Source organism: Podarcis pityusensis (genome assembly GCF_964106645.2).
Source record: "Podarcis pityusensis genome assembly, chromosome: 14".
Lineage (NCBI taxonomy): Eukaryota > Metazoa > Chordata > Lepidosauria > Squamata > Lacertidae > Podarcis > Podarcis pityusensis.
In genome coordinates, this window is record NC_138039.1 from 48,905,123 (window position 1) to 48,929,643 (window position 24,521).

Consider the following 24,521-nt stretch of genomic DNA (forward strand, 5'->3'; position numbering starts at 1 on the left):
TAAACAGTATTTTATGTTGCTACTGATAGATGTTCTTCAGAGTATCAGGCAGAAGTCTTTTTCAGCCCTGCTATCTGAAATTCTTTTGCCAGGGCTGAATCAGGGATTCCTTTACATGCAAGAAGACAACACCCCCCAACACCCTCAGCCAAGCTTGTTCTAGCCCCTTCCTTCTCTCTTCCCTACTCCTGACAACATTTGGATACAGCAAGCTTGGCAGGTCAGGGAAAATAAAAGGCCTGGGCAGTCCTGACATCCCTCAACTTGTCTTACTGTCCTTGCTGAGCTGAGAGCACTCGCAAGTCCAACATAGCCAGGAATAGCAAATTAGGGGGAAGGTTGTGTCCACAGAGCTTTCTCAATACTCCTCCCCTCTGCTCCACTTCTACTAAGACAGAGTGCTGGGACATGATGGAGCACACCTTCATAACCGGCTTCCAAACTTAAATGTCCCAGGGTATGGTCTGAAGGCCTTTGCTGAAGCTAAGCAGATCTGGGTCTGGTCAGTGCTTGGAAACCATATGCATTCTGCCATGGTTTCCATGATGAAAGAAGGCAGGATATAAAATTAAATAATTTGTTACATGTTTGTAAATATATCTATATTTTGAAATCATCTGTAACGGCATGGAAGAATCACTGAGATGTCAAAAATTGACTCACATGTGCTTGTCAATATAGTTGGGTAAACTCTTCCTCATTGCTACAACCTCTCACTAAAGCTCATAGAAGTCTGTTTTGTAGCAGACCTGCAATATTGGTGAACATTACAAAAAATAAACCCTTTCTGATTCGTTTAGAAGATTTCTAATTTGCAAATAAATTTTACCAAAAACCTGAGAATCCAGCTCAGTGAATTTCCTTGTGTGTCTGTGTGCATAGGTAAAAATCTGTGACATGCAGATGCGTGGCACCCCGAGGGATTTGCTGCCAGGAGACCCCATTTGCAGCCCTGTTGCTGCCGTGCTTGCAGAGGCCACAATTCAGCTTATCCGCATCCTCCATCGAACAGACCGGTGGACACATTGCATCAATAAGAAAATGATGGAGCGGCTGCACAAGCTCAAAGCATGCCTTAAAGAGGCAGGTCAGAAACTGAAGAAAAGCCGCTCTGTTCAAAGTCGAGAGGAGAATGAGGCACGAGAGGAGAAGGAGAGCAAGGAGGAGGAGAAAGGCAGACATGGCAGTCGGCATGGGTTGGCAGATCTCTCAGAGCTCCAGCTGAAGACCTTGTGTGTGGAGGTGTGGCCAGTCCTGGCAGTGATTGGTGGAGTGGATGCTGGGCTTAGAGTTGGAGGCCGCTGTGTTCACCGGCAAACTGGGCGGCATGCCACCTTGCTTGGAGTGGTCAAAGAAGGCAGCACGTCTGCCAAGGTGCAGTGGGACGAAGCTGAGATTACAATCAGGTATAGTGTTTTCAGTATTGGTGTTAGACAAGTGGCCAGTTGTTAGTGCTTAGGAAATGTCACTGACTTTTAAAATGTGAGATAGTAGTTGCTAATACTAGTAGCCAGTTAAATATCAGACAGCTCAACCTGGAAATAAATTTCTTGTAACCTTTTGCTACTGTGGGTTTTGAGGCCATTGCTTTGTAACATTAGGGAGTGTTATTTATGACATTTGGACTATAAGTAATGTCTGAATGATGGTATCAAGTGCCTTGTGGCACCTTAGAAGGTAACACATCTCTTGTGGCATATTCTGTGAGCCCTCAGAAACTTCTGCCAGAATAGGTTTTTTTTAACACTTTAAAGTGCTGCTAAGTTTATGTTTTGCATTTTTATTTTGTGAAAATATCTTAGGGGGCATGCCACCTCCCTACTTAGTGCCAGAACCCAGTTGAGATCCCAGGGTGCTTTCGTCCATTAGGAAACATTTTCCAAAACAAACTTGTCTAATATAGCAAAAACTTCCTCAGTATTTTATGATTACCTTTGTTGGGTATTTGGAATGAACTGTTTTGTTTGAAACAGCACACTCATTTTTTGTTACCTTCTGCACTGAGTATCATCTCTCCCCATTATCTGATCATAACCCTCATTCCCTCCCACCCCCCACCCCCGGTTTACATTTACTTTTTTAGACTGTCAATTCATTTAGATTTTGATTAAATATATTTTATGTCTTATTTTGCCTACATTATTTCCCGTGCTTTCCTCCTGTCTATCCCTCACTTGCTTCTTCCTGTGTCATTCTGATCTTTATTAAAGCTTCCCAACTTTTTGGTCGCCTAGTGACACGCCATTGTATAATCTGGAACCTTGCGAACCGCTGCCTTTTGATGTTGCAAGATTCCGTGGACTGACAGCCACTGTGTTGCTGGACCTCACCTTCCTGACTGGCATCCATGAAGACATGGGGAAGCAAAGCGTCAAGCGACATGAGAAGAAACACAAGCATGATGCAGAAGACAAAGGAGATGTTGACCAGAGAACAGAAGGTGACTCTGGATCGGATGCTCGGTCGGTGCCAAGCGCTGAGGAGATCAAAGGCCATGGAGCTACAAGTTCAAAATCCGAAAATGAAATTGCTTCGTTTTCCTTAGAATCTGTTTCCTTGGGTGTGGAGAGCCAGCATCCAAATGCCGAAGGCAAAAGGAAGACTCATGAACATGCCTCCAAGAATCATGATGCTGTACAATCAGAAATCAGAGCAGTGCAGTTGTCTTATCTTTACCTTGGTGCTATGAAATCGCTTAGCACTCTCCTTAGTTGTAGTAAATATGCTGAATTGTTACTGATACCAAAGGTCCTGGCAGAGAGTGGCCATAATTCTGATTGTGCGAGTTCGCCCATTGTTCACGAAGATGTGGAAATGCGTGCTGCCTTGCAGTTCTTGATGCGCCATATGGTGAAACGGGCAGTCATGCGCTCACCTATCAAGAGGGCACTAGGACTGGCTGATTTGGAACGGGCACAAGCAATGATCTACAAATTAGTGGTTCACGGGCTGTTGGAGGACCAGTGTGGCAGCAAAATTAAGCAAGGTACACTTTAATTATGCAAGTGTATAGATGTTAATTTGAACATACCCTTTTCCTAATATTTGTGCCTGTGAAAAGCCAGCAATACTGTTATGTTGTTCCTGCAGAGCCAGTGTGATATTGTGTATTGTGGTGCTACACTGGTACAAGAACAGCAGTTGGTGTGCAGCGCCCTAGCCATTTACTTTGCTTTGTGTTAGTCAGTCTGTCTTGTTGGTCTCTGCCATAACTAAAGGTAGCTGCTATCATGCTGACCAATAGCCTTACCTTGTTCATTCACTTTCCATGTCCTTTAGCTTAATTAAAGAAAACTAAGGAGTCATTTTTTTAAAAAAAACTATAAGCTTGGCCGTTGCATTAAATGACAGCTTTCTAAAATTCTTCTAGTTAGTGTAACATACTCTGGCTAGCCTGCAGGAGGTGTCTGCAAACAATGACTTGACTCTTTGCGCAGCTTAGGAGTGGTAGGATCACATCACATGACAAAGATTTGTGGAGAGAAAGCAGCTCCTGTGACCCTCCCTAGTTTCTTACCTTGATCTCTGCTCCTCTAGATGAGCACCAGTGTTTTAACAATAGTGTGAACTACCATAGCATTATTTGAGTGTGCTTGCACAAATAATCATATGACATTTCCCCCTTTTACCTGTACATCACAAAGTTCTTTGATTATTTGAATTCAATTCGATATGGTAGAGGGTGGTTCCTATTGTGCAAGGACATATGTTTTACATGCAGAAAACCCCATAGTCAACCCATGGCATCACCACTTGTAAGGATCTTGGGTAGTGGACCTGTGAAAGACATCTGTTTGCCTGAGAATTTGGGAAAACTGCTACCAGTCTTGAGTAGCAGTTTCAGCATAGGACATGTGGGTGGAACTAGTTGTCTGATTAAAAGTGGTTGCAACCACTTGGGGAAATGTTGCAGCTCAGTGGTAAAGCCATTTGCTTTTGCATGCAGAGTGCCCCAGGTTCAGCCCCTGGCATCTCCAGGGGGAGGCTGGGAAAGACCCCTTCATGAAACCCTAGAGAGCTGCTGCCAGTCGTCATAGGCAGTACTCCTCTAGAAATGGCAGAAGGGAAGGTACTTAATGCCTTCTGCAAATCCCCCCCCCCCCAGCTGGTCTGGTTTTGATGCATGGTTGGGGGGGGGGGATGACAACTTGTGAAAATGTGTTCAGGATATGGAAAAGTACTCACCTCCTACCCAGCAATTATCTCCTGTACTCACAGTATTGTTCCATCTTGTTCTGCCCTGAATCATTGTTTTCCCCTGAAGGCCTCTCACATGGCTGCTGTCTTCAGGCTTCTCCAGTGATGGACTGGAGATGTTTCTGTCTCCACAGAACACAGAACCCATCAGTGAATGAAAGGCTGGGCCAAAGAATCCCCCTGGTCTGTGTTCTGAGCTAAGGTTGCAGTTGTCCTTTCAGCACTCATGTCTCCAGTTGAGGAGCATTTGCCTGCATTGTGCTAGAGCATGTGGGGAGTTGGCAGGGGGCGCATTGGCAATTGGCTTCACATTCTGCTTTGGAGTGTCCCAAGGATACCTTTCTGGCTACTGCTGGAATACTTGATTATCATTTACTGTTTATTTATTATTTTGGTTCCTAGACCCTTCTTCATCAGCTCATGATCCTAGGGCAGGTTACAGCAACATAATTCACATAAAAACAATTTAAAATTTAAAATAAAAATGTACAATATCAATGTACAGCCCCCCCCCCCCAAAAAAAGTCAATTCATTTTCAGCTGGCCCCCTCTGAAAGCTTGGGCAAATAAGCATGCCTTTAATTAGTGCAGAATGATGAATAATGATAGCACCAGCCCATATATTAGGAAGAAGGGTGCTCCATAAAGTTTAGGTCTGAAGGGATCGTTCCTTGTGATATGGCATGTTCTAACAGAATAAATATCAGCCACCCAACCCTTCATTCAACAATCAAAACTTTAGAACCACATATAAGAATGTAAGGAGAGTTCTACAGGAGAAGGCAAAGTGGCCTATTTCCCATGTTTGCTAAGAAGATGCCTTCAGGAGGCCCATATGTATTCAGTCCCAGGTGTGCTGCAGTTGCCTGTAAAAATAAGTGTATTTGTATAGCTATATTTTTATTCCAATCAGTGTCTATACTAGATTTCATTTTTTTTAATGTACACAATATTTTAAACTTTGTGTAAATGCCATTGTTTTGAGTATGTGTTTGTTGTATTGTGAAATTGCTTCAAGGTTCTTTATAGGGAGCAAGTCATAAATTAAATTTTTAAAAGCTAAATGATATGGGAAAACATTAAATTGTTCTGCAGAAGTGGACCAGCAAGCAGAAGAAAACGACCAAGCTCAGCAGGCCCAGACACCTGTGACGACGAGTCCTTCAGCCTCTAGTACGACATCTTTCATGAGCAGCTCTCTAGAAGATACAACAACTGCCACCACTCCGGTGACAGATACAGAAACTGTGCCTGCCTCTGAGTCCCCTGGTGTTTTGCCTCTTAGCCTTCTTAGGTATGGATTGACGTCTGATCTTGCTTTTCATAAACAATCCAGCCAAGTTTGTAATCATTTTTTATCTTGATAAGTTTTCACCGAAAGATAGATTTCATTTTCTGAAAATGTTTGCAAATTGTTTAACTAAAGTAGCAAGAAGCAGTATATCTTTTTATAAAAGGCTGTTCCTTTCCTACTTTCAACAATAAAACTGTGTGTTTTTTTACTTGCTGACTAATGGTGCCAGACGTAATAGTGTTGAGTTGGGTTGTCATCACTCACAAAATAGGTTGTGCCTATTGAACCCTCAGGCTGTTTTCAAATCTTTTAAATTTGAAGGAGGCTTGTTTAGGAAGGAGAGATGGTGAGGAATGGATCCTACTTTTGCTGACATCCATACGCATCCCACTGGTGGGTTACAGCTATCACCATGTAATATTAGAAATACAGGTATTTATCTTGTTTGTTGGTATGCCTTGCACTGCTATCCATTGCTTTACCTTTTTTATTTATATATTTTTAAAAGGCAAATGTTCTCCAGTTACCCAACTACTACTGTACTCCCAACAAGACGTGCACAAACGCCTCCCATATCCTCTTTGCCAACATCTCCTTCTGATGAAGTAGGCAGGAGACAATCACTGACCTCTCCTGATTCTCAGTCTGCAAGACCTGCCAATCGGACAGGTAGGTTTCGTCCATTGCCTTAGTAAGGTTTATATATATATTGCAACTCAGTTTTGTCCTTTTCATATCCGTACTGAAATTTGTGTGTTTACTATCACTGTATGTGCCCTCAGCTGGTCAAGGCATCAATGCCAGGGAATGCTAATGGTTTAACCTCTTAATACTAAAACATTCATTGGCAGATACGTGGAAGATATTACTACTCCCCCCCTTTTTGTAGTAACAAAAAGATGTAACTGTACTTTGTACAATTATATACAAGACTAAGCATATTAGGGAAAAATGCATACAAATATGTATGTGTTTGGGGAAATGCAGCCAAAATAAATGATTTTGAGCTTTTGTAGCCTGACTGAATAAGTTGCAGGATGAATTATGAAGGAGATGGTGCTGATTTGCCATTCATTCTTTTTCCACAATCCACAGCTTTGTCGGACCCAAGCAGCCGCCTTTCAACTTCCCCCCCTCCACCAGCTATTGCTGTGCCCTTGTTAGAAATGGGCTTCTCCCTACGGCAGATTGCGAAAGCAATGGAAGCCACAGGTAATCCTTCTGCTGTCAAGGAATATGCACTGCACCGCTTTGTCAGAGAGAGAGAGAGCGCGCGCATGTGTGAGTGTGAGCACAAGTAACAAGCCAATTAGGCTCTGAAGTGTCATAGCTTTCTTTTTCATTAAAGGGTTTGCTCTTTGTTGTCAAATATTAGTCTGTAAAGTGTGATGGGGACAAGCACTCCCTTGAAGTTGCTCAAGGAATAAGAGCCCACGATCAAATAGTAGAAGGTCCTGAACAACCACCCACCAAAAGTTCTTGGTTTCTTCGGATTTCCAAGCACACTCAAGCTTTTCTCTGCAGTTGTAAGAAGGAGGGACTGCCCTTAAAAGAGGTGAAGGCAAGATGCTCTGGATGTTGGGTGTTGCATCAGCTATCAAGCTGCATGTAACAAAACTTTGGAAAGAGTTTCTGTCATGAACTTTTGGAATTCATATCCATTTCTAACAGAGGGCATTCCTGTTTTCATAATTGGGTGTCATTTCATAAGATTTTTCTTTCTTAGGTGCAAGAGGAGAAGCAGATGCTCAAAACATTACAGTCTTAGCAATGTGGATGATAGAGCATCCTGGGAATGAGGAAGACGAAGACCCTCAGTCAGAAGAAACAGCCGATTCCCTCCATGGCACTGTAGTTTCTGGGGGCAGCGGGAAGTCAAGTGATCAGTGTTACTTGCAGTCTCCCGGTGACATTCCTTCAGCTGATGCCACTGAAATGGAGGAAGGTTTTAGTGAAAGGTAAAATGTTAGTTTCTTCAGGTTTCAAACCTTAATGGGACTGTAAGTATTAGTTTTCCATACAGTAGTACTCCCCAGCACATTCATTCATTCATTTTGTATACCACCCTTTATCCAGAGATCTCAGGGTGACTGGCAACATAAAATTACATGATAAAAAATAGAACACAAGCAAACCAATAATTGTCCCTCCCACAACACATTTAAAAGGGCATCAGATGTCAATCAGCCAAAGGCCTGGTTAAAGAACATTTTCACCTAGTGCCTAAAGATGTATAATAAAGCCGTCAGCCAAATCTCCCTGGGGGGAGCAAGAAAAGCCCATTCTCATGCTGCCACCTTCCAGACCTCTCATGGAGCAGACACAGGAAGGAAGTGCTTCAGAGGATGATCTCAGGGTCCAGGTAGGTTCATATGGAGAGAGGTGGTCCTTGAGGTATTGAAATCCTGAGCTGCTTAAGGCTTTATATGTCAAAACCAGCACTTTGAATTGGGCCCAGAAACTATTTGGCAGCCAGTGCACTCAGCCCAGGATTGGTGTAATATGCTCAAACCATGTTGCCCCGGTGAGCAGCCTAGCCGCCGAATTCTGCACCAGCTGCCATTTCTGAACTGTCTTCAGAGGCACCCCTACATATAACGCATTGCAGTAATCTAACCTAGAGGATACCAGACCATAGACAACAAAAGTTAGGCTATCCCTGTCCAGATAGGGGCGCAGCTAGGCCACCAGCCAAAGCTGATAGAACACACTCTGCACCACTGAGGCCGCCTGAGCCTCAAGTGACAGCAAAGGACCCACTCCTTCAAGAGCAGGCAACTTCCCAGCCATCTGGTCTAGGGAACCACCCACTAACAGTGCCTCAGTCTTATCTAGATTGAGCTTCAGTTTGTTGGCTCTCATCCATGTTTACTATTAAAATATGCAATATGGTTATTTTTAAAATATGCACTAGTTTTTTAAAATCAGTCTATCTTGGATGGGATTAGAGAAACCCATGGAGGCCAAGTCTGTTAACCAATAGTTCAGAGCAATGTTGCCCAATCAGGTTTCTCCAGCTGTTTGGAACTACAAGCCTCGTCAGCCACAGCCAGCTCAGGCTTGTTGACTGCTGTGAGAAATAGAGTGCTGACTAGCTCAGCAGGGCTCTTCTGTTCTCAAATATTTCCTGAAAAATCTGTCTTAAGAGGCAAGACACAAAAGGCATTATATGTCTCTTCCCTACATAAGAACCCCAGAAACCTGTCACTTGAGAGAGAGAGATCAATCAAGTGCTGTTCTAACATGTGCCTAACTTATACTTACTCTCCACAAACATAATCACACCAAGTTGTTTATTACAAGAAAGAAAGCATATGGAGATCCAATTTTCACAGTAGAAGAACTAATGCATTCACATTCCTGATCTAAATAAAGACCCTAATCTGTGGTAAAGCAAAAGTGACTGAGCGTATTATGAGTTATACATTCAGAAGTTAGAAATAAAAGCAGAGCTATACATTTCTCCAGTTCTAGTTAGAGCAGTCCTACAATGGAGCAAATAACTGGCGATTGGGACCTAATTTAGTAGAAATCAAGGCCTCTATGCTTTATGAGAGTTAGGCTATCTACAACAAGCGCTTAGGCAATATAAACATTACCCCCTTCTTGGTCCGATGTCCAATCTGGATTAATGTTAATGAATACTTGACACATTTCAATATTTCTAAACTATTTGTACATTTCAGCCATGATAGTATGGAACACGTAGAAAATGCAGCATCTGGAAGTGGACCCACCTCAAGGGGTCGATCAGCAGTGACCAGGAGGCACAAATTTGACTTAGCTGCTCGGACGCTGCTAGCCCGTGCTGGTAGGTGTTTGAAAATATTTTTCAACACCCTTTTCTTTTCATCCCTGCTGAAGAGGGCACGTACTCTGTAGCACAGAACTTTAAATGTGTTCTGCTAGCCTTGTATGTGTCAGTGTGTATGTTAACTTTTTCATATGTGTGTGTATAATAGAGCAGTTTCTAATCTTGTCAGAATGGTGTGGTTAAGAAACAGAACCCAGAGTGGGACTTACATAGAAATGATGAAGATTTTTGTGGCTGATAAGTTTCGTGTGACAATGTAAATTGAGGTGCCATCAACCCAAACTGTTGGGGCTAGGGAAGGAAGCCCTGCTTTTGGAGTCAGGGGACCAAGTATAGTCCTTATATTTGCCCCTGCTTCCCCATGTAAGTGAATGACATCTATTCATTGGGGCCTGGTGGTGCTGGTGTTGGCCAGTGAATGAGAGTAGCACAGTGTGTCTCACTTTGAAATGTGAATGACATCTCTCCTAAGAGGTCCTGCAGTTTAAGTGTCCTTATCCATCACAGCACCCATTTTGCTAAGTTGCAGCTTTGACCATAGCTAGCATGTACTGCTACTACTAACCCGCAAAACAAACTGTGTGCTTCTTTTCTCTCTCTCTGATTTAAGCGGGATTGTACCGCTCTGTACAGGCGCACAGGAATCAGAGCCGGAGAGAAGGGATCTCCTTGCCACAAGACCCTGGAGCGTTGTATGACTTCAACTTGGATGAGGAGTTAGAAATTGACTTGGATGATGAAGCCATGGAAGCCATGTTTGGGCAGGATCTTGCCAGTGATAATGACATTCTAGGAATGTGGATCCCGGAGGTATTGGATTGGCCTACCTGGGTGTGTGTGATTGCAGCTGGGGCTGCTTTGCTTATTACTTGCTTTCTAGGAAATGAAATAACATTATGCATTACCTAAGCAATTGTTTTATTAACATTATTGCTGCTAACCCTTATTTGGATGGTTCCAGGCTCTTAACAGCACAAGTGAATATCGTCATGTAGTTCTCATTGGTACATTTCATGTGAAACAGTTTCTCTTTACTTTGACTGCTTTCCCATTTGCCAGCTGTCTTTTCTGCTAATTAAGTCACTTGACATTTTAAAGGGAAAACAGGCAAGCTGTAAAAAAGTTTTTTAGACAGTTGCATGATTTCATTCATCAGAGATGATGAGTGGCTAATATTCCCCTAAATCAGGGGTAGGAAAACTCTGGCCTGTAGGCCCAAGTAGCACCCCTGCCCCCAGGCAGGCCAGTTTGGCCATGCACACCTACCCCACACCTGATGTCATGTTTGATGTCAGCTGTGGGGTGGGTGAAGTCATGGCTGGGACAAATTAGGGCTTGAAGTCATCCAAACACGGCCAAAAATCAGCCTCAAAGAGCAGCCCCAAACATCAGCTGGAATTATCTACATTGGAACAGTACATTTCTTTTTTTAAAAAAAACATTTATCCAACCTGGTATGCTCCAGGTGGTTTGGACTACAGCTCCCCCTGAACTCATCCAGCGTGGTTACCCTTAACAACTGGAGGCCAGCATTGGGGAAGGCTGTTGTAGAACTTTTATTTTGAACAGAATGACGGTTATGCAAGAGCTCTCCAGTGTGAGAGAAATTCATTGAAGATTGTACCTTGTTTAATGTTTTGGGAATATGCTAAATTGCTTCTAGTTACAATATCCTGTATAGTTTCAATGCAACAGTTGCTGCTTAAAGTGCTTCTCAGATTGAGATGATCATTGTGCGCTTTGATGTTTTCACAGCAGTGTTCATATATGTTTTGCTGCCTCTTCAAGTAAGCAGGTGTCTTTGGCTTAGCATCTTGCTGAAGGTGCTGAAAACCATAGGCTTTAAAGATGTCTAGTGCTATGCTTGAGTAGTGAAGACATAATTGCCCTTATTTTGAATTAGGATCTAACAAATGCACCCAAATTTATTGGGCTGTAGCTCAGTGGTAGAGCACTTGCTTTGCATGCAGAAGGTCCCAGGTTCAATCCTTGACATACCCAGGTAGGGTGGGAAGAGACCTCTTGCCTGAATCCCTAAAGAGCCACTGCCAGTCAGTGTAGACAATACTGAGCTAGATGGACTAGGGGGTCTGACTTTCTCTGTTCTGGTGCTCTCTGATCACTTTCAAGGAAAAGTAAATAGTGCAGTAGTGTCTGTAGAATGATGAGGCTTTTGAGCCAATCTGCACATTAAACAGAATGAGGTGGCAAACTAGGCTGCCTCAAATTTCAGGGAGCTGGCCTCAGGTATTTGAACGCTCTATGCTTATAGTAAATTAGTTCATCAGGAAGAAAGATGCTAAACTTTTCTTCCTTGTGAGTTAATTTACTAAGTGAAGGAAGCTTTTTATGGACCACCCTTCCCCCAGAAATATGACCCTGCAGTTGTAGTGGTACAGTCCAGAATTCTACCACCATCTACATCCTCATTTTGCCTAAATGTATTGAGCAGTTCTTACTTTAGGCTTTTCCTTTCGATTGCAAGAGCTAGAGAAAAAAAGTATTTTTCCTGCTAATATTAGGGTGAATTTGTTTGTTCAATAAAACCAGCAAACCTTCCTATTTTCTCCCCCCACCTTTTCCTTAAGAGTTCCTCATAAAATAAACTGAAAGCAAACCAATTTGTAAGACCTATTTGCACAGCTTTGCAAAGTATGCAGAGCATGTGAATTAAGCATCTGTAGGCCATTTTTTTAAACTCAAGAAACTTGGGATTTATAGGCAGAAAATAAGACTCTTGATTTTTAGACTTTGACTGAACTTTTGGCATGAATTTTTCTTTGACCCTGTCAAAGAAAGGTTCCTGCCATTAGGTTGCCAGTAAAGTACGAACTGCTAACTTTAATATATTTGAAGTTGTTGACCTACAGCTGCCTTTGCCAGCCTAGTGCCCTCTAGCTTTTTTGGTCCACAACTTCCACCATCCCTGACTATTGGCCATCCTGGCTGGGACTTATTGGAGTTGTAATCCAAAACATCTGAAGGGCACCTATTCAAAGGTTGACTATGACAATCACTGTATTTCCAGTTTTTTTTATTGCCTCCATAATAAGCTGCAACTGAGAACTGCTGAGTCAGCTGTGGTTATGACAGTCCATTAAAATACAATAGAAATACTAGATTTTTCTGTGTGTACATGATTATAACTGCATGATTACACTGTGCAGCATGTTTGCGAATCTGAAGACAGAGAAGAAGTGGTAGTATGTGAGTTGTGTGAATCCAGCGTTGTCAGCTTCAATCAACACATGAAAAGAAACCACCCTGGCTGTGGGCGCAGTGCAAACCGGCAGGGCTACCGCAGCAATGGCTCCTATGTGGATGGATGGTTTGGTGGCGAATGTGGAAGTGGGAATCCCTATTACCTCTTGTGTGGCAGCTGCCGAGAAAAATACTTGACCTTGAAGAGCAAGTCTAAGACATCTTCCTCGGAAAGGTACCAAAGACTGTGTAGCCTGTGATGCCCTTTGCTGGAAAAAAGAAAGAAAGGAAAGGAAAAAGGAAGCACTTTTCATAAAAGAGCTGAACTTCATGAGCCAATATGGTACAGTAACTAGAGTGTTGGGTTGGATACTGAAAGCTTGGTTTAAAATCCTTGCATGGCCAGAAAGCTTCATTGGGTAGCCTTGGGCAAGTCAAGTCTCATCCTAACCCCTGTCACAGGGTCCCCCTGACATCATTAGAAGGGTACAGCTCAGAAGCAGAGCATATCCTCTGAATGGCAAAGGTGCTGGGTCCAATCCCCAGCAACCCTAGTGTGAGATCTTCAAAAGCCGCTGCCAGTCAGTAGACTGTATTGGTCTACACTGACTAATAGTCCAATATTGTTTTCAAATTGTCTAAGACCTTGGATAGCTGCTGCCAATTAGATTAGGATTGTTGTTGGACTCAAACTCCCATCAGCCCCAGTCGAATGATGGAAGTTGTAATCCAGCAACATCTGGAGGAGATAGCATCTAACCCTTGCTAGAGCAGAGATGGAGAAATATTTTTGGACTCCAAATCCCTTCGGCCCCAGTCAGCATGGCTGATGGTCTGGAATGATCAGAACTGGAGTCCAAAACATCTGGAGGGCCATGAATTTTCTGTCCAGAAGTAGAGACTATTCACCTAGGTGGGGCCAGTGGTTTGACTTGATATAAGGGTGCCTCCATATGGAGGAAGGTTAGAAATACACAAGCATCAAAACTTATTGGCAGTCCTGTTTGCTCCAGACTTTCAAATGTGAGCTGCTAATGAAGTCCTGTGTAACTTCTTTGCATGAGGGAGAAGAATAAAATTGTCACATTTTAAAATAATTTATGAAATCAAATATTAGACTGTTAAGATAATGTTTTCAAAATCAGCATTTCATTCTGAAGCTTTATACAAAGTTTGGGTTTCAATGCCTGACACAAAATCACATACAGACTCTCAGTTCTTTGGCCCAGCTATTGCTTGGAACTTGGAACTGGTAGTGTCAGAAGTTTCTGGGGTGCATCTCGAAAGATATTGTGGTGCATCTTTGATAAGACTGTTGAAAAATTGAAGAGGACTCTATATTTCATCAAAACAACAACAACAAGAAAATCAAGAAAAGACTACAATACTTAAAAAAACCAAAAAGATGGGGTGTTCGATTTAACAGCAGATTGTTGTGTTCTCTTTTTGGTGCAGATATAAAGGACAGGCACCCGACCTGATAGGCAAGCAAGACAGTGTCTATGAAGGTACTTCTTTATGTAGGTCTTTTCAGATGACACCAGTGCATAGTTCAAGTTTTGCTTTAAAATAGTATACCTAACTGCAATTTACTTCTCTCATGCTAGAAGACTGGGACATGTTGGATGTTGACGAGGATGAAAAGCTGACGGGTGAAGAGGAATTTGAACTGTTGGCTGGACCCCTTGGGTTGAATGATCGCCGTATTGTACCTGAGCCTGTTCAGTTCCCGGATAGTGATCCACTGGGAGCCTCAGTTGCCATGGTCACAGCCACCAATAGTATGGAGGAAACACTGATGCAAATAGGTAAACTTTACATAGAGAAATAATTGCCTGAAGTCTTGGACTGTTTTTTCTTGGTCATTATCCAGAACATACTCACTGTGAAATTGCAGCCAAATTAATTGGCTTCATCTGTTTTTAGGTGGTGGTACTATTACTTTGGAATAGATGTTTTTTCATAGCTTCCTCCTGTGTCATCAAAAGCTAGGAAAACTTCAAAACCACTTATTCCCATCTCCCTCCTCCCTTTAAGGATCTGCAGGGAATGTGGTATTGGGAAAGGAAAGCATGTGAGTAGGGTTGAGTAAAAGCAGAAGGGCTTTTTTTGGTACATAAGATGATGTAAGGGACATCCTCTGAAGAAATCATAGGTATGTTGTTGACTCAGTGAGTGGAGTTATTCAGCTACCCCTTCCGTGCAAGAACAATGCTGGCTTCAACCAAAGGACCACTTAGTCCACCGTTTTGTTTCCAACTGTAGTCAGTGGGATGATGAATGATATAGAGATATCAGTGCAATGCTCCCATCAGTTGAGGTGAGGTAGATGGAAACGGGAGTGAGAGAGGGTTTTGAACCGCCCAGCATTAACTTCAGCATGAGAGATGACCCATTGTGTTTATCTTGAGCAGTTTCTGTCACTCGAGTCCTTGGGGAAAGTGCAGGTTAACCTCCTGAATTAGGTCTCACACTTGCAACTGCCGTCACTTTTAAAAAACATTTAAACTTTGATGAGTTAACTTTTTATTTAAAATGTTCAAGGTGACTTGCAAAACATAGAATTATTTGGGTATAAATTTGCACATGCTGCAATGCTTCCTTTTCTTGTCACTCCTTGAATTCAAGGTTGCCATGGCTCCATAGAAAAAAGTTCTTCTGGCAGAATTACTCTGGGAGAACAAGCTGCTGCTCTGGTAAATCCACACGACCGTGTTATGGCTTTAAGAAGGGTGACGGCGGCAGCTCAAGTCCTCTTGGCAAGAACAATGGTCATGAGAGCCCTCTCACTCCTTTCTGTCAGGTTTGTCAAGCTCTAGAGGACCTGATTTGAACAATGACCCTGTGATTGTTAGCTTGTGGTGTTATCTGAAACAAAATCCAAAGCAAAATAGAAACTAAGCAACTTTTGAATATGGTAAAAAATCTGCTAGATAACACAAGGAGAATAGGGCTAATTCCCATCTTAGTGCAAGCTTTCCAAAGTAGCCACGTGTTAATTTCAAAGCAAGTCCCCCCCCCCTAGATAATTCCTTTTCGTTAGTAACAAGAAAAAATTCTGAACACTGGCAATCTCTCTGTGTCTCAGGGATACCTAGCATGGTATCACCCAAATGTTGTGAACTATAACTCCTATTATCCCTGACAATTTGCCAAGCTGACGGGGGCTGATGAGAGTTGTCCAAAACGTCTTGAAAGTGCCACATTGGCTACCCCTCATATTGCTCTATCCAGTGGTCCAAATGTGGGGACACTCTCCATTCACAGTCTATTGAAACAAAGGAAAATTTGACCAGGGGGCAGGGCTACTAGGAGGCACCTCCCACTTCTAGGGCTCATGTTCTCCTGCATCCACAGCAAACAGATGTAGATTGCCAGTGTCCTTTCCTTCCTTTTCCCTGGTCCTGATTGCGGACATAATGATGGTATGCTGCTCTGACACTGACTTTCTGAGGACTGACTTAATATTCTCCTTGACAGAAAAACAATAACTTGTACTCTTTATCCTATACTCGGTTTAGAGACATAGGGGCTGCTTTGTACTGTGTCAGACCAACTCAATCAATATTGTGTACCCTGACTAGCAGCAGTTCTCCAGGGTTTGAGGCAGGGAACATTTCTAGCCCAACTTGGAGGTTGATTCTCTACCACTGAGCTGCAGTCCTTTGGTTTTTTATGACCACTGCAATGTATAATAGATGCCTTGAAATGTGAATGCTGTGTTTGTGTGGGGTGTCAGTAGGCAGAAAAAAACTTGCCTTTTTTTCCTCAACAGTGGGTCTAGTTGCAGTCTTGCAGCTGGGCTTGAGTCCTTGGGTTTAACCGATATCCGAACCTTGGTCCGACTGATGTGCCTGGCTGCAGCAGGGAGAGCAGGCCTCTCCACAAGTCCCTGTACTGTATCCGGTTCCTCCGAGAGATCTCGAGGCGTGCATAGCAAAATGAGCAAGCCCATTTCCTGCTTGGCCTATCTGAGCACAGCTGTTGGTTGTTTAGCTTCAAATACCCCAAGTGCTGCAAAACTGCTGGTTCAACTGTGTACCCAGGTAGGATCAACCATCCTTCTGCTCTGGGTTTTTATTTTCTGGTACTAAATCTATTCTTCCTGAAGTTATCCCAAGAAATGGCATATAACAATTGCTTTTTTAAAAAGAAAAATCTCTGAAATATTGCGTATTTCCAAGGGAAATGGGGTTTAGGAGATTTGGTTAAAGGCATAGAACTGTGCAATCCTCTTTTGGTATACCACCATACCCAGTTTCTCCCACTCCTCTGACTTTGGCATTGAGTGAGTGCTGTTGTTATAAAACTCTGAGCAAGTTTGCTTAGTTTTCATGCAGTGTTCTCTACTTGGCAATGTACATGGACTAACCATTATGTAACATTAGTAGTGATAACTAGCATGCAGTATGTTAGATAACTAACATACTTAACAATAACCTCATAACACCAGACAAAATGAGAATTTTGAAAATGGGCATCTGGTATAAAAGGAACATGGTGTGCTTATGCATTGCAGAGTGAGTACTTTTAAATTGAACATTATTTGAATCACAGAGTCCATAATACCTTTAAACTCTGGAACCAACAAGGTAATGAACAATCTTGCTTTCTGTGCCAGTGAAGTATATGGCTGGAGAGCATGTGGCACAGGCCTTAGTTCCCCCCTCCCCCAACATTTGCAGTCACTTCTCTTAACTTTGAAAGTTCATCCAGTCTAGTTGTCCTCCAAAGATACACATGGAAGAGCAATCCATTGCTGTATTCACACATAACAATAAGACTTACTGGCTAATCGTGGTTTATCTGGAACAGGCCTTGTAGTGGTGCATGCTGCCTGATTGCTTCCACATTACTCCTGCTTCTGTGAGTGGGATAAACACACCTGGAAGCCTTGTTTTCCCACTGTATCTAAAGCAAGGGCTATGGTTGGTTTCTCCCTAACTACCGATGAACAACCACCAGCAATGTGATCAGGCAACATGTATCAACACACTACTCATTGCAGATAAACCAGGTCTGACTTGTTGCATGTGAATGCTGACATGTAAATACTCCCCCCCCCACACACACTTTGTCCCTAAATTAACAGATACTGTTAATGGCCTTTGGCCTAATATGTAGCAATAGCATCTCCTTAATAGACACAGCTTAGTAACTAGAATTATACCTACCTTTTAGGCATCTGCATTTATTTGAAAAACTCTGTACAGTTGAAATGATGTGTATAATTGAAAATACTTATATTGGCTGTTACAGTGTTTTGTTCATTTCTTGTTTTTTAGAACTTGATTTCCGCAGCAACTGGTGTCAATTTGACTACAGTGGATGATCCAGTGCAACGAAAATTCCTGCCAAGCTTTCTGCGAGGAATAGCAGAAGAGAATAAGCTTGTAACATCACCCAACTTTATTGTGACTCAAGCGTTAGTAGCCTTGTTGGCAGACAAGGGGGCCAAACTGAGGCCAAATTATGATAAAACAGAAGTTGAAAAGAAAGGTATTTATTCTTAACAGGGCATCATTTTAAGTACAGGCACCAAAACTGAGAGCTCCCTAGTGTTTCTCACCATTTCATGGGTAGACAAAGGTTGAGAATATTTTTTTGGTTTTTGTATTATGGCATTTGCTTTCCTCTGTTGTTGTTGTTGGCTGCTTTGCCTTTCCTTTTTGGAAGGAAAAGTAAGCTACAGCCACATGAAATGAAACATTCTTGACCTATTGAAATGAGTGGTAAAATGGCTATGGATTTATTTTCTAAAACTTTAAAAATCAGTTAGTTGGACCCAGAGTTAAGCATGCATAACTAAAACCTGCCTTCCCAAACTCCTCACCATAGAACCCTGCCTCTTGGAAAATTCCCATAAAGGGCGGAGGACCCTATTAAGTGGAGTGAGCTGTTGTGCTGCAGTGGTGGGGGTCTCCAAAAAATGGCAGAGGCACCTTAAGCAATTGGCAGTGTTGTACCTGCACTGGCTGTATTTGGGTCCTGCAAATCTGGTCATTGCATCTCAAAAGGGATATTATACAGCCATGGAGTGGCAACCAAAATGGTTGGGGATTGGAACAACTCTCCTATGAGGGAAGGTTATGTTGGGGGATTTTCAGTTTAGGAAAATTTAGATTCTCATACTGTTAGAATCCAGGACAGGCAGAAGGAATTCCTTCTTCAAAAGTGCACAGTTAAACTGTGGAATTTGCATCCTCAAGCTGTAGTGATGCAGCTTGGATGGCTTTAAAAGTGGTTTAGACAAATTCAGGGAGGAGAAGGCTATCAATGGTTGCTAGTCACGATGCTTGTATATTACTTCTATGCCTCTGTATACCTTGTGGGGGGACAAGGCTGGAAGGAGAAAATTTATTGTCTTCATAGCCTGCTTGTAGGCTGCCCATAAGAATGGTCATTGTGGGAAAGGCCTTGGGCCTGGTTAAGCAGGTCTCTTCCAGTGCAAAATTGCCATTGCAATTCAACATGGTGTTGAGCACTCTGTGCTCTAACATACTAAGAGAAATGTTTTAAAGGGGAGTGTGTATGGTGTTGAATGCGCTCTAGCAACGTTCTTGGGGAAACAGGTGGAGAAGGCATACCAGTTTTGTGCTGAGTGAAGGAGTGGGGATACATGAAAACTTGAGTTTTTTTCAGCTCCTTGGAGATTTCAGATGTGTGGGCTGGGTCCTCCTTCCGTTCTTGTTTTGTGGGTAATAATGTTCAACCTTATCTGTTCTTGTCACTCATCCAGACATCATCTCATTGTTTTGTCTAAGCAGGTATAATTGCCCATTTGTATGCCCATCCTTCCTATGATCCTTCTACTGTAGGCCCTCTGGAGCTGGCTAATGCACTAGCAGCTTGCTGCCTTTCTTCAAGGTTGTCCTCGCAACATAGGCAGTGGGCTGCTCAGCAGCTTGTCCGAACTCTTGCAGCTCAAGATCGAGATAATCAAACCAGCCCACAGACCCTTGCAGATATGGGTGGGGATCTGCGCAAATGCTCCTTCATCAAGCTGGAGGCTCACCAGAACAGGGTAATAATCCTTTCAGAATATCTACATCACTGTTTTTTTAAACGGCATTTCTCCAAGAGGTGCTTGTTAAACTACTGTCTTGTGCATTAAGCATGGGACTTGTTCTCATGGCACAGCTGTAGATTGGTACAGCGGAGCTCCCATCGGCCCCAGCATCATATGGCCTGGGGGCTAATGGGAGTTGTAGTCTGGAGGCTGACAAAGGCTGCATTAGAGAATTGCATGTTACTTGTATTTTGAAGTACAAATGTTTAAATGCTTGCCTTGTAACTTTGCAATTATTATTGTCGTTTGCTGTAGGTAATGACGTGTGTGTGGTGCAACAAAAAAGGGCTATTAGCAACAAGTGGCAATGATGGAACAATTCGGGTGTGGAATGTTACGAAGAAGCAGTACTCATTGCAACAAACATGTGTGTTCAACAAATTGTAAGTGATCCTTTGAGAAGTTAGATTCAGTCAGCTTAATGTGCCAGCTTTGTAGGTAAAATATTAGCTAGGAGAGTTATCAAGGGCCTACTCAAATGCATGTTTTGTAAGTTCAATTTTCTACATGCTTAATGCAACTTCATTTCCTCTATCCCATTTTATTAAACTATATTAATACTATTGCTTGCTAAACATGTGTTATTTTAATGGCAGCCATTTTGCTTTGATTTCATTGTAACCATGACAAACAGCCTTGTTCAGATGCATTCAAGTCTGCCTGCTGATTCCCAAAGGCATGGGATATTCCTTGCAACCATCTTCTCCCCTACACTTACAGAAATGTATTTACAAAGTCCTTGGTCCAGGATACTTTAAGGACTGCTCATATCTCTGCCTGATCACTCATAACTTGGATGCACAGCTCATATCCACAAGGGACATTGTAACCAATATTGTGGGCCCAGCTCAGTAAAGCTCCCTCCCAGCTGAGTTCAGATAGGACTCCTCCCTGTTGAACTTAACAGTGCCTACTGAAGATATTTTTTTTTTATTTTTTTATTTTATTTTATGGATAGCCTTAACTGATTTTATTTTTATTGTATTTTTAAGCCATACTGTACACTGCCTAGAGACTAAGGTGTTAAGTCTTGCATAGAACCATTGCATTGTAGTGTTGGAAGGGACACTGATGGTCATCTAGTCCAACCCCCTGCAATGCAGGAGTCATACATAAGAGGTGGCCATCCAACCTCTGCTTAAAAACCTTCAAAGGAGAGTCCACTACTTCTCATGGGAGTCTGTTCCACTGTTGAACAGTTCTTACTGTCAAAAAGTTCGTACTGATTAAAGCATTGACATCCCATTTTTATTCTTTTTAGCTATGCTAAGAATTGGATGTGGGTGCTGCAGGATGTATGGTGATCAATGTGTAACAGCTTAGAAAAGTACTCATATCTTGCATCATGTCCAAGTGTTGCAAAGGAGCCTCAGTGAAGCTGTGTTTCTTGGGAAAGCTGCTGCTAGCTACAGGAAACAGTGTAATAGTCACAGTGACAGTGCACGAGGGTCCCTATGCAAAAGTGATTGTAAAACAGGAAAACTGGCTTGGCTTTATCACAGACTGAAGCTCCTGGAGCCTTAATAACAGGATGCAAGCTTAGAACAGTATTTATATCTCAGTTTGGGAAGTGATGACCGTACTTGCCTTAGGATTTATTGAATACCCTACCATGCCATAAAATAGCCCATAGGCAGGTGATAGGGCATTCCCACCAGTCCCAACCAGGGCTTTTTTCAGCTGGAGCTCACTGGAACTCAGTTCTGGCACCTCTCAGGTGGGTTCTGGCAACTTCCAGGTGGGCTGCATTGCCATTCTAAGAGAACAAGGGAGGCATTAATGGTGAGTTCCAGCACCTCTTTTTCTAGAAAAATAGTCCCAAGCAACATAACCAGTGGTCAGGTATGATGGGAGCTGCAGCCTGACAAAATATGTACAAGTTTATTGTCCCTAAACCATAAGTTTATTATCCCTGCTGTAGCTTTTACAATAGATGGGTTTAGGTTTTGCAAGAATAATAGTGTCTGGAGTGGGGCTTCATTTATACCCTTTCCAAATGATTTTGCTGTTAAGGTATGATCAAAGCTGGACCAATGATTGAGAGCAACTTAATTGTATGGCTTACATAGAGCTATCTGTTTGAGAAACTGACTTGTTTCAAATATGCTTTACCTTCTACGTTCCTCTAACTGAAAGCTAAAATTATATTTCAGGGAAGGGGACGAAGAGGAGAACTTGGGGTCACCTAGTGATCCTAGCTTATCACTCGCCTGTTGGAGTGTCAGTGGCAAGTACCTGGCTGGAGCTCTGGAGAAGATGGTGAACATATGGCAAGTTAATGGTATGAGCCACATGCAATTGAATGTCGCATACCTGTCATCAGAAGGAGCCAGCCTTATTGTGGTGGGGTAGAATGTAACTTGATTATAGAACTGGCCTGATACATTTTTCTGCCAGAGTGGAACAGCAAATGGAATAAAACAAAGGTGCATATTACCCAAAGCTGAACAAGTTATTATGGTGCCTGAGGGCTGAAATCCATAAGCGCCTCTTCCTTGGGAATAGAAATACAATCATAAATATAAAAGCCACCACCTCCTTCTGTCTAATGGTAGGGCTGGTCCTGCTTGATCACATAGTAAGAGTAGTTTGTCTTTAAAAGCAAAGTAATAATCCTGTGTACTTTGTGGGTCAATAATACCAGGTGTGTAGTACCACTTGCTTTCTGATTAATTTAGGTACCTAGCGCATGATTAATAGGTATCATTCATTTAAAAATCCAAATAATTTTAAACTCCCCCAGCATCCATGGGCCACTTTACACTTTGCACTTTTGAATCTAAGATTTTGAAGTCTTATAAAAAAACCTGGGATTGGCAGCAGCTGCTTCTTAAGCAACAGTGGTTTTTAAAATTAACCTTTGCTGAGAGAAAGAGGATAAATAACTGAAGATGGGTTCACAGTTGGATTGAAACATGCTAGAACTTCTGCTGGGCTCGTCGGGGTGGGGGGGGAAACCTTCAAGACACCTGCAGGGGGAAGCTTTTGGGATTCCTAGCCACAAGCACCCTCAACCAGCAGCAAACCAAAGTCTGTCCTCCTGCTGTGTAAAAGAGCCTTTGAATGGGCTATCTGATAGCTTGTACAATCACAGGTTAAAATTGCCAGAGTGCTTTGGCAGTGCCTAGCTGGGGAGAATGCTACAGAAGTGACAGTGCTGCTCTTGGATGTGTTTTCATCTTTTGGGATTATGGAAATTAGTGGGTATTGAAATATAGAGAAAAATTAGGCGCACGTTACTTTCTTAGGAGGAAAAGGACTCTTGGATGTTCAGCCACATTGGGTGTCTGCTCTAGCATGGCCAGAAGAAGGACCAGCTGCAACATGGACAGGAGAAGCTCCAGAATCACTCCTTGTAGGTCGTATGGATGGATCTCTTGGACTTATTGAAGTTTTAGATGTTTCTGCCATGCACAGAGTTGAATTGGAACACTGCTACAGAAAGGATGGTAAGTAGCTGCTGCTGATATGTTATAAAGTGGTTATTTTTAAAAAATGTTGCTTTTTGAAGCTTAGAATGCTTTGGAAGTCTTGTCTTGAGAGTTAATCACAAGCTTCAGTTAACCTTCAGTTAAAACCATAATCTTAAGCGCAGACGCCAGCCATGGTTATGCCAGCTAGTGTTTTGGAATAATCTGATTTGTGGTTAACTCTGGTTTGCATTGGTGCCCTTTTCAAGGTTAATGCTGGGAAGGATGAGTTGCTTACGATAGGCGAAAGGGATAGAGCACATGTCCTCAAGGCCAGTTGCTGTTCTGAAAATCATGACTTGCAAGGAGCCAGCCTGAACTTGATCTCTGTTTCTCACTCATGTCATTCATGAAGGCCACGCCTGATGGATTTATGTTCTTTAATGCCCTATGGTGTGCAATATGCTCAGCTCTGAACATTTATGACTACCTATTAAAGAAAAATGTGGACATTTGTTTCCATATCTGTGGGAAAAAAACTGATGTGCTTAGTAAGTCTTAGTCCTTGATTTTGAAAATTTCTAGACGCTTAGTAGTCTTCAAGTAAATTGTGTAGCACAATTGGAAGTGATAGGTATTATTAGAAGAGCTTCCTTTCCTGCGCATGCACACTCACTCACTTCCCCCTACGCTTTATTCAGCTTTGCTCTTGTTTTCTCCAGTACAAAGAAGTTTAATTAAAATTCTGCAAATTATAACTTGCTTATCCATATTTTCCTATTTGTTTCCTTAGTGTCTGTTACTTGCCTTGCATGGTTTAGTGAAGACAAACCTTTTGCAATAGGCTATGTGGATGGAAAGTTGCTGATAGGCACGAAAGAGCCACTCGAGAAAGGAGGAATTGTTTTAGTGGATGCACACAAGGTAAAGCCAGGCATTATCATCACCCTGCTTCCCCCAGAAAAATTCTTGAGAATTGAAATAAACTTTAAGTTTATGTGCACAAGTCTGAGACAACTAACTCTTTCAAAAGGCCAGCCTGTACTCTTAAGGGAAATCATTGCTCACTCTGAAATTGCATTGCATTCTAATTGCTGTTAGGTTATTAAAATTACTTTATTACTTAGTGACACAGATATAAAGTCATGTCTTCCTCTGTCATTAAGGTCACCAGTTAAAGTAGTGGTCCTTTGCATTATTTGTCATTTAATTTTTGATGGCTTTTTAAATGATCTTTGTGAAGCAAAGTATAAGTACCCCTAAGTACAACTGCTAGCGGCCAGAGAGCAGGGAAAGAATAGGGAATCATCTTAGGAGCAAAGATGCCATTTCTGTATTTGTGGGCCCTTGCAGTGTTTTCACAGGGGAGGCGGCAAATTCACCAATCTGGAGTCTGTCATATACCTTCGCCCTAGAGAAGCATTTCCAATTGCTCTTGCTTCTTAGAAGTTAGCTTCCCCATCTATCTATTTAAACAGGGGGAGTTTTTTCCCCAAATGGGTTTATTTCATTAGCATTCGTGCCATGTAAAGATGC

The 24,521-nt window shown here is 42.3% G+C and overlaps 1 protein-coding gene across 19 annotated transcripts in view; it reads left to right on the forward strand.

Annotated features, from left to right (window-relative positions):
• Positions 1-24,521, forward strand: part of HERC1 (HECT and RLD domain containing E3 ubiquitin protein ligase family member 1) — a 113,661-nt gene that overhangs the window by 66,030 nt on the left and 23,110 nt on the right. For 6 of the 19 annotated variants that reach the window (XM_080980635.1, XM_080980624.1, XM_080980639.1 and 3 more), the window contains 19 exons: positions 883-1,406; positions 2,211-2,986; positions 5,293-5,491; positions 6,000-6,160; positions 6,587-6,703; positions 7,218-7,449; positions 9,178-9,302; positions 9,916-10,136; positions 12,473-12,741; positions 13,962-14,026; positions 14,117-14,314; positions 15,135-15,309; positions 16,282-16,552; positions 17,792-18,005; positions 19,271-19,530; positions 19,831-19,958; positions 21,729-21,856; positions 22,824-23,024; positions 23,779-23,909. In XM_080980635.1, coding sequence (XP_080836761.1) covers positions 883-1,406; positions 2,211-2,986; positions 5,293-5,491; positions 6,000-6,160; positions 6,587-6,703; positions 7,218-7,449; positions 9,178-9,302; positions 9,916-10,136; positions 12,473-12,741; positions 13,962-14,026; positions 14,117-14,314; positions 15,135-15,309; positions 16,282-16,552; positions 17,792-18,005; positions 19,271-19,530; positions 19,831-19,958; positions 21,729-21,856; positions 22,824-23,024; positions 23,779-23,909 — 4,395 coding nt within the window. Of the gene's footprint in view, positions 1-882; positions 1,407-2,210; positions 2,987-5,292; positions 5,492-5,999; positions 6,161-6,586; positions 6,704-7,217; positions 7,450-9,177; positions 9,303-9,915; positions 10,137-12,472; positions 12,742-13,961; positions 14,027-14,113; positions 14,315-15,134; positions 15,310-16,281; positions 16,553-17,791; positions 18,006-19,270; positions 19,531-19,830; positions 19,959-21,728; positions 21,857-22,823; positions 23,025-23,778; positions 23,910-24,521 lie in introns of all 19 variants that reach the window. The other 13 variants (XM_080980638.1, XM_080980629.1, XM_080980625.1 and 10 more) reach the window with 7 other exon arrangements.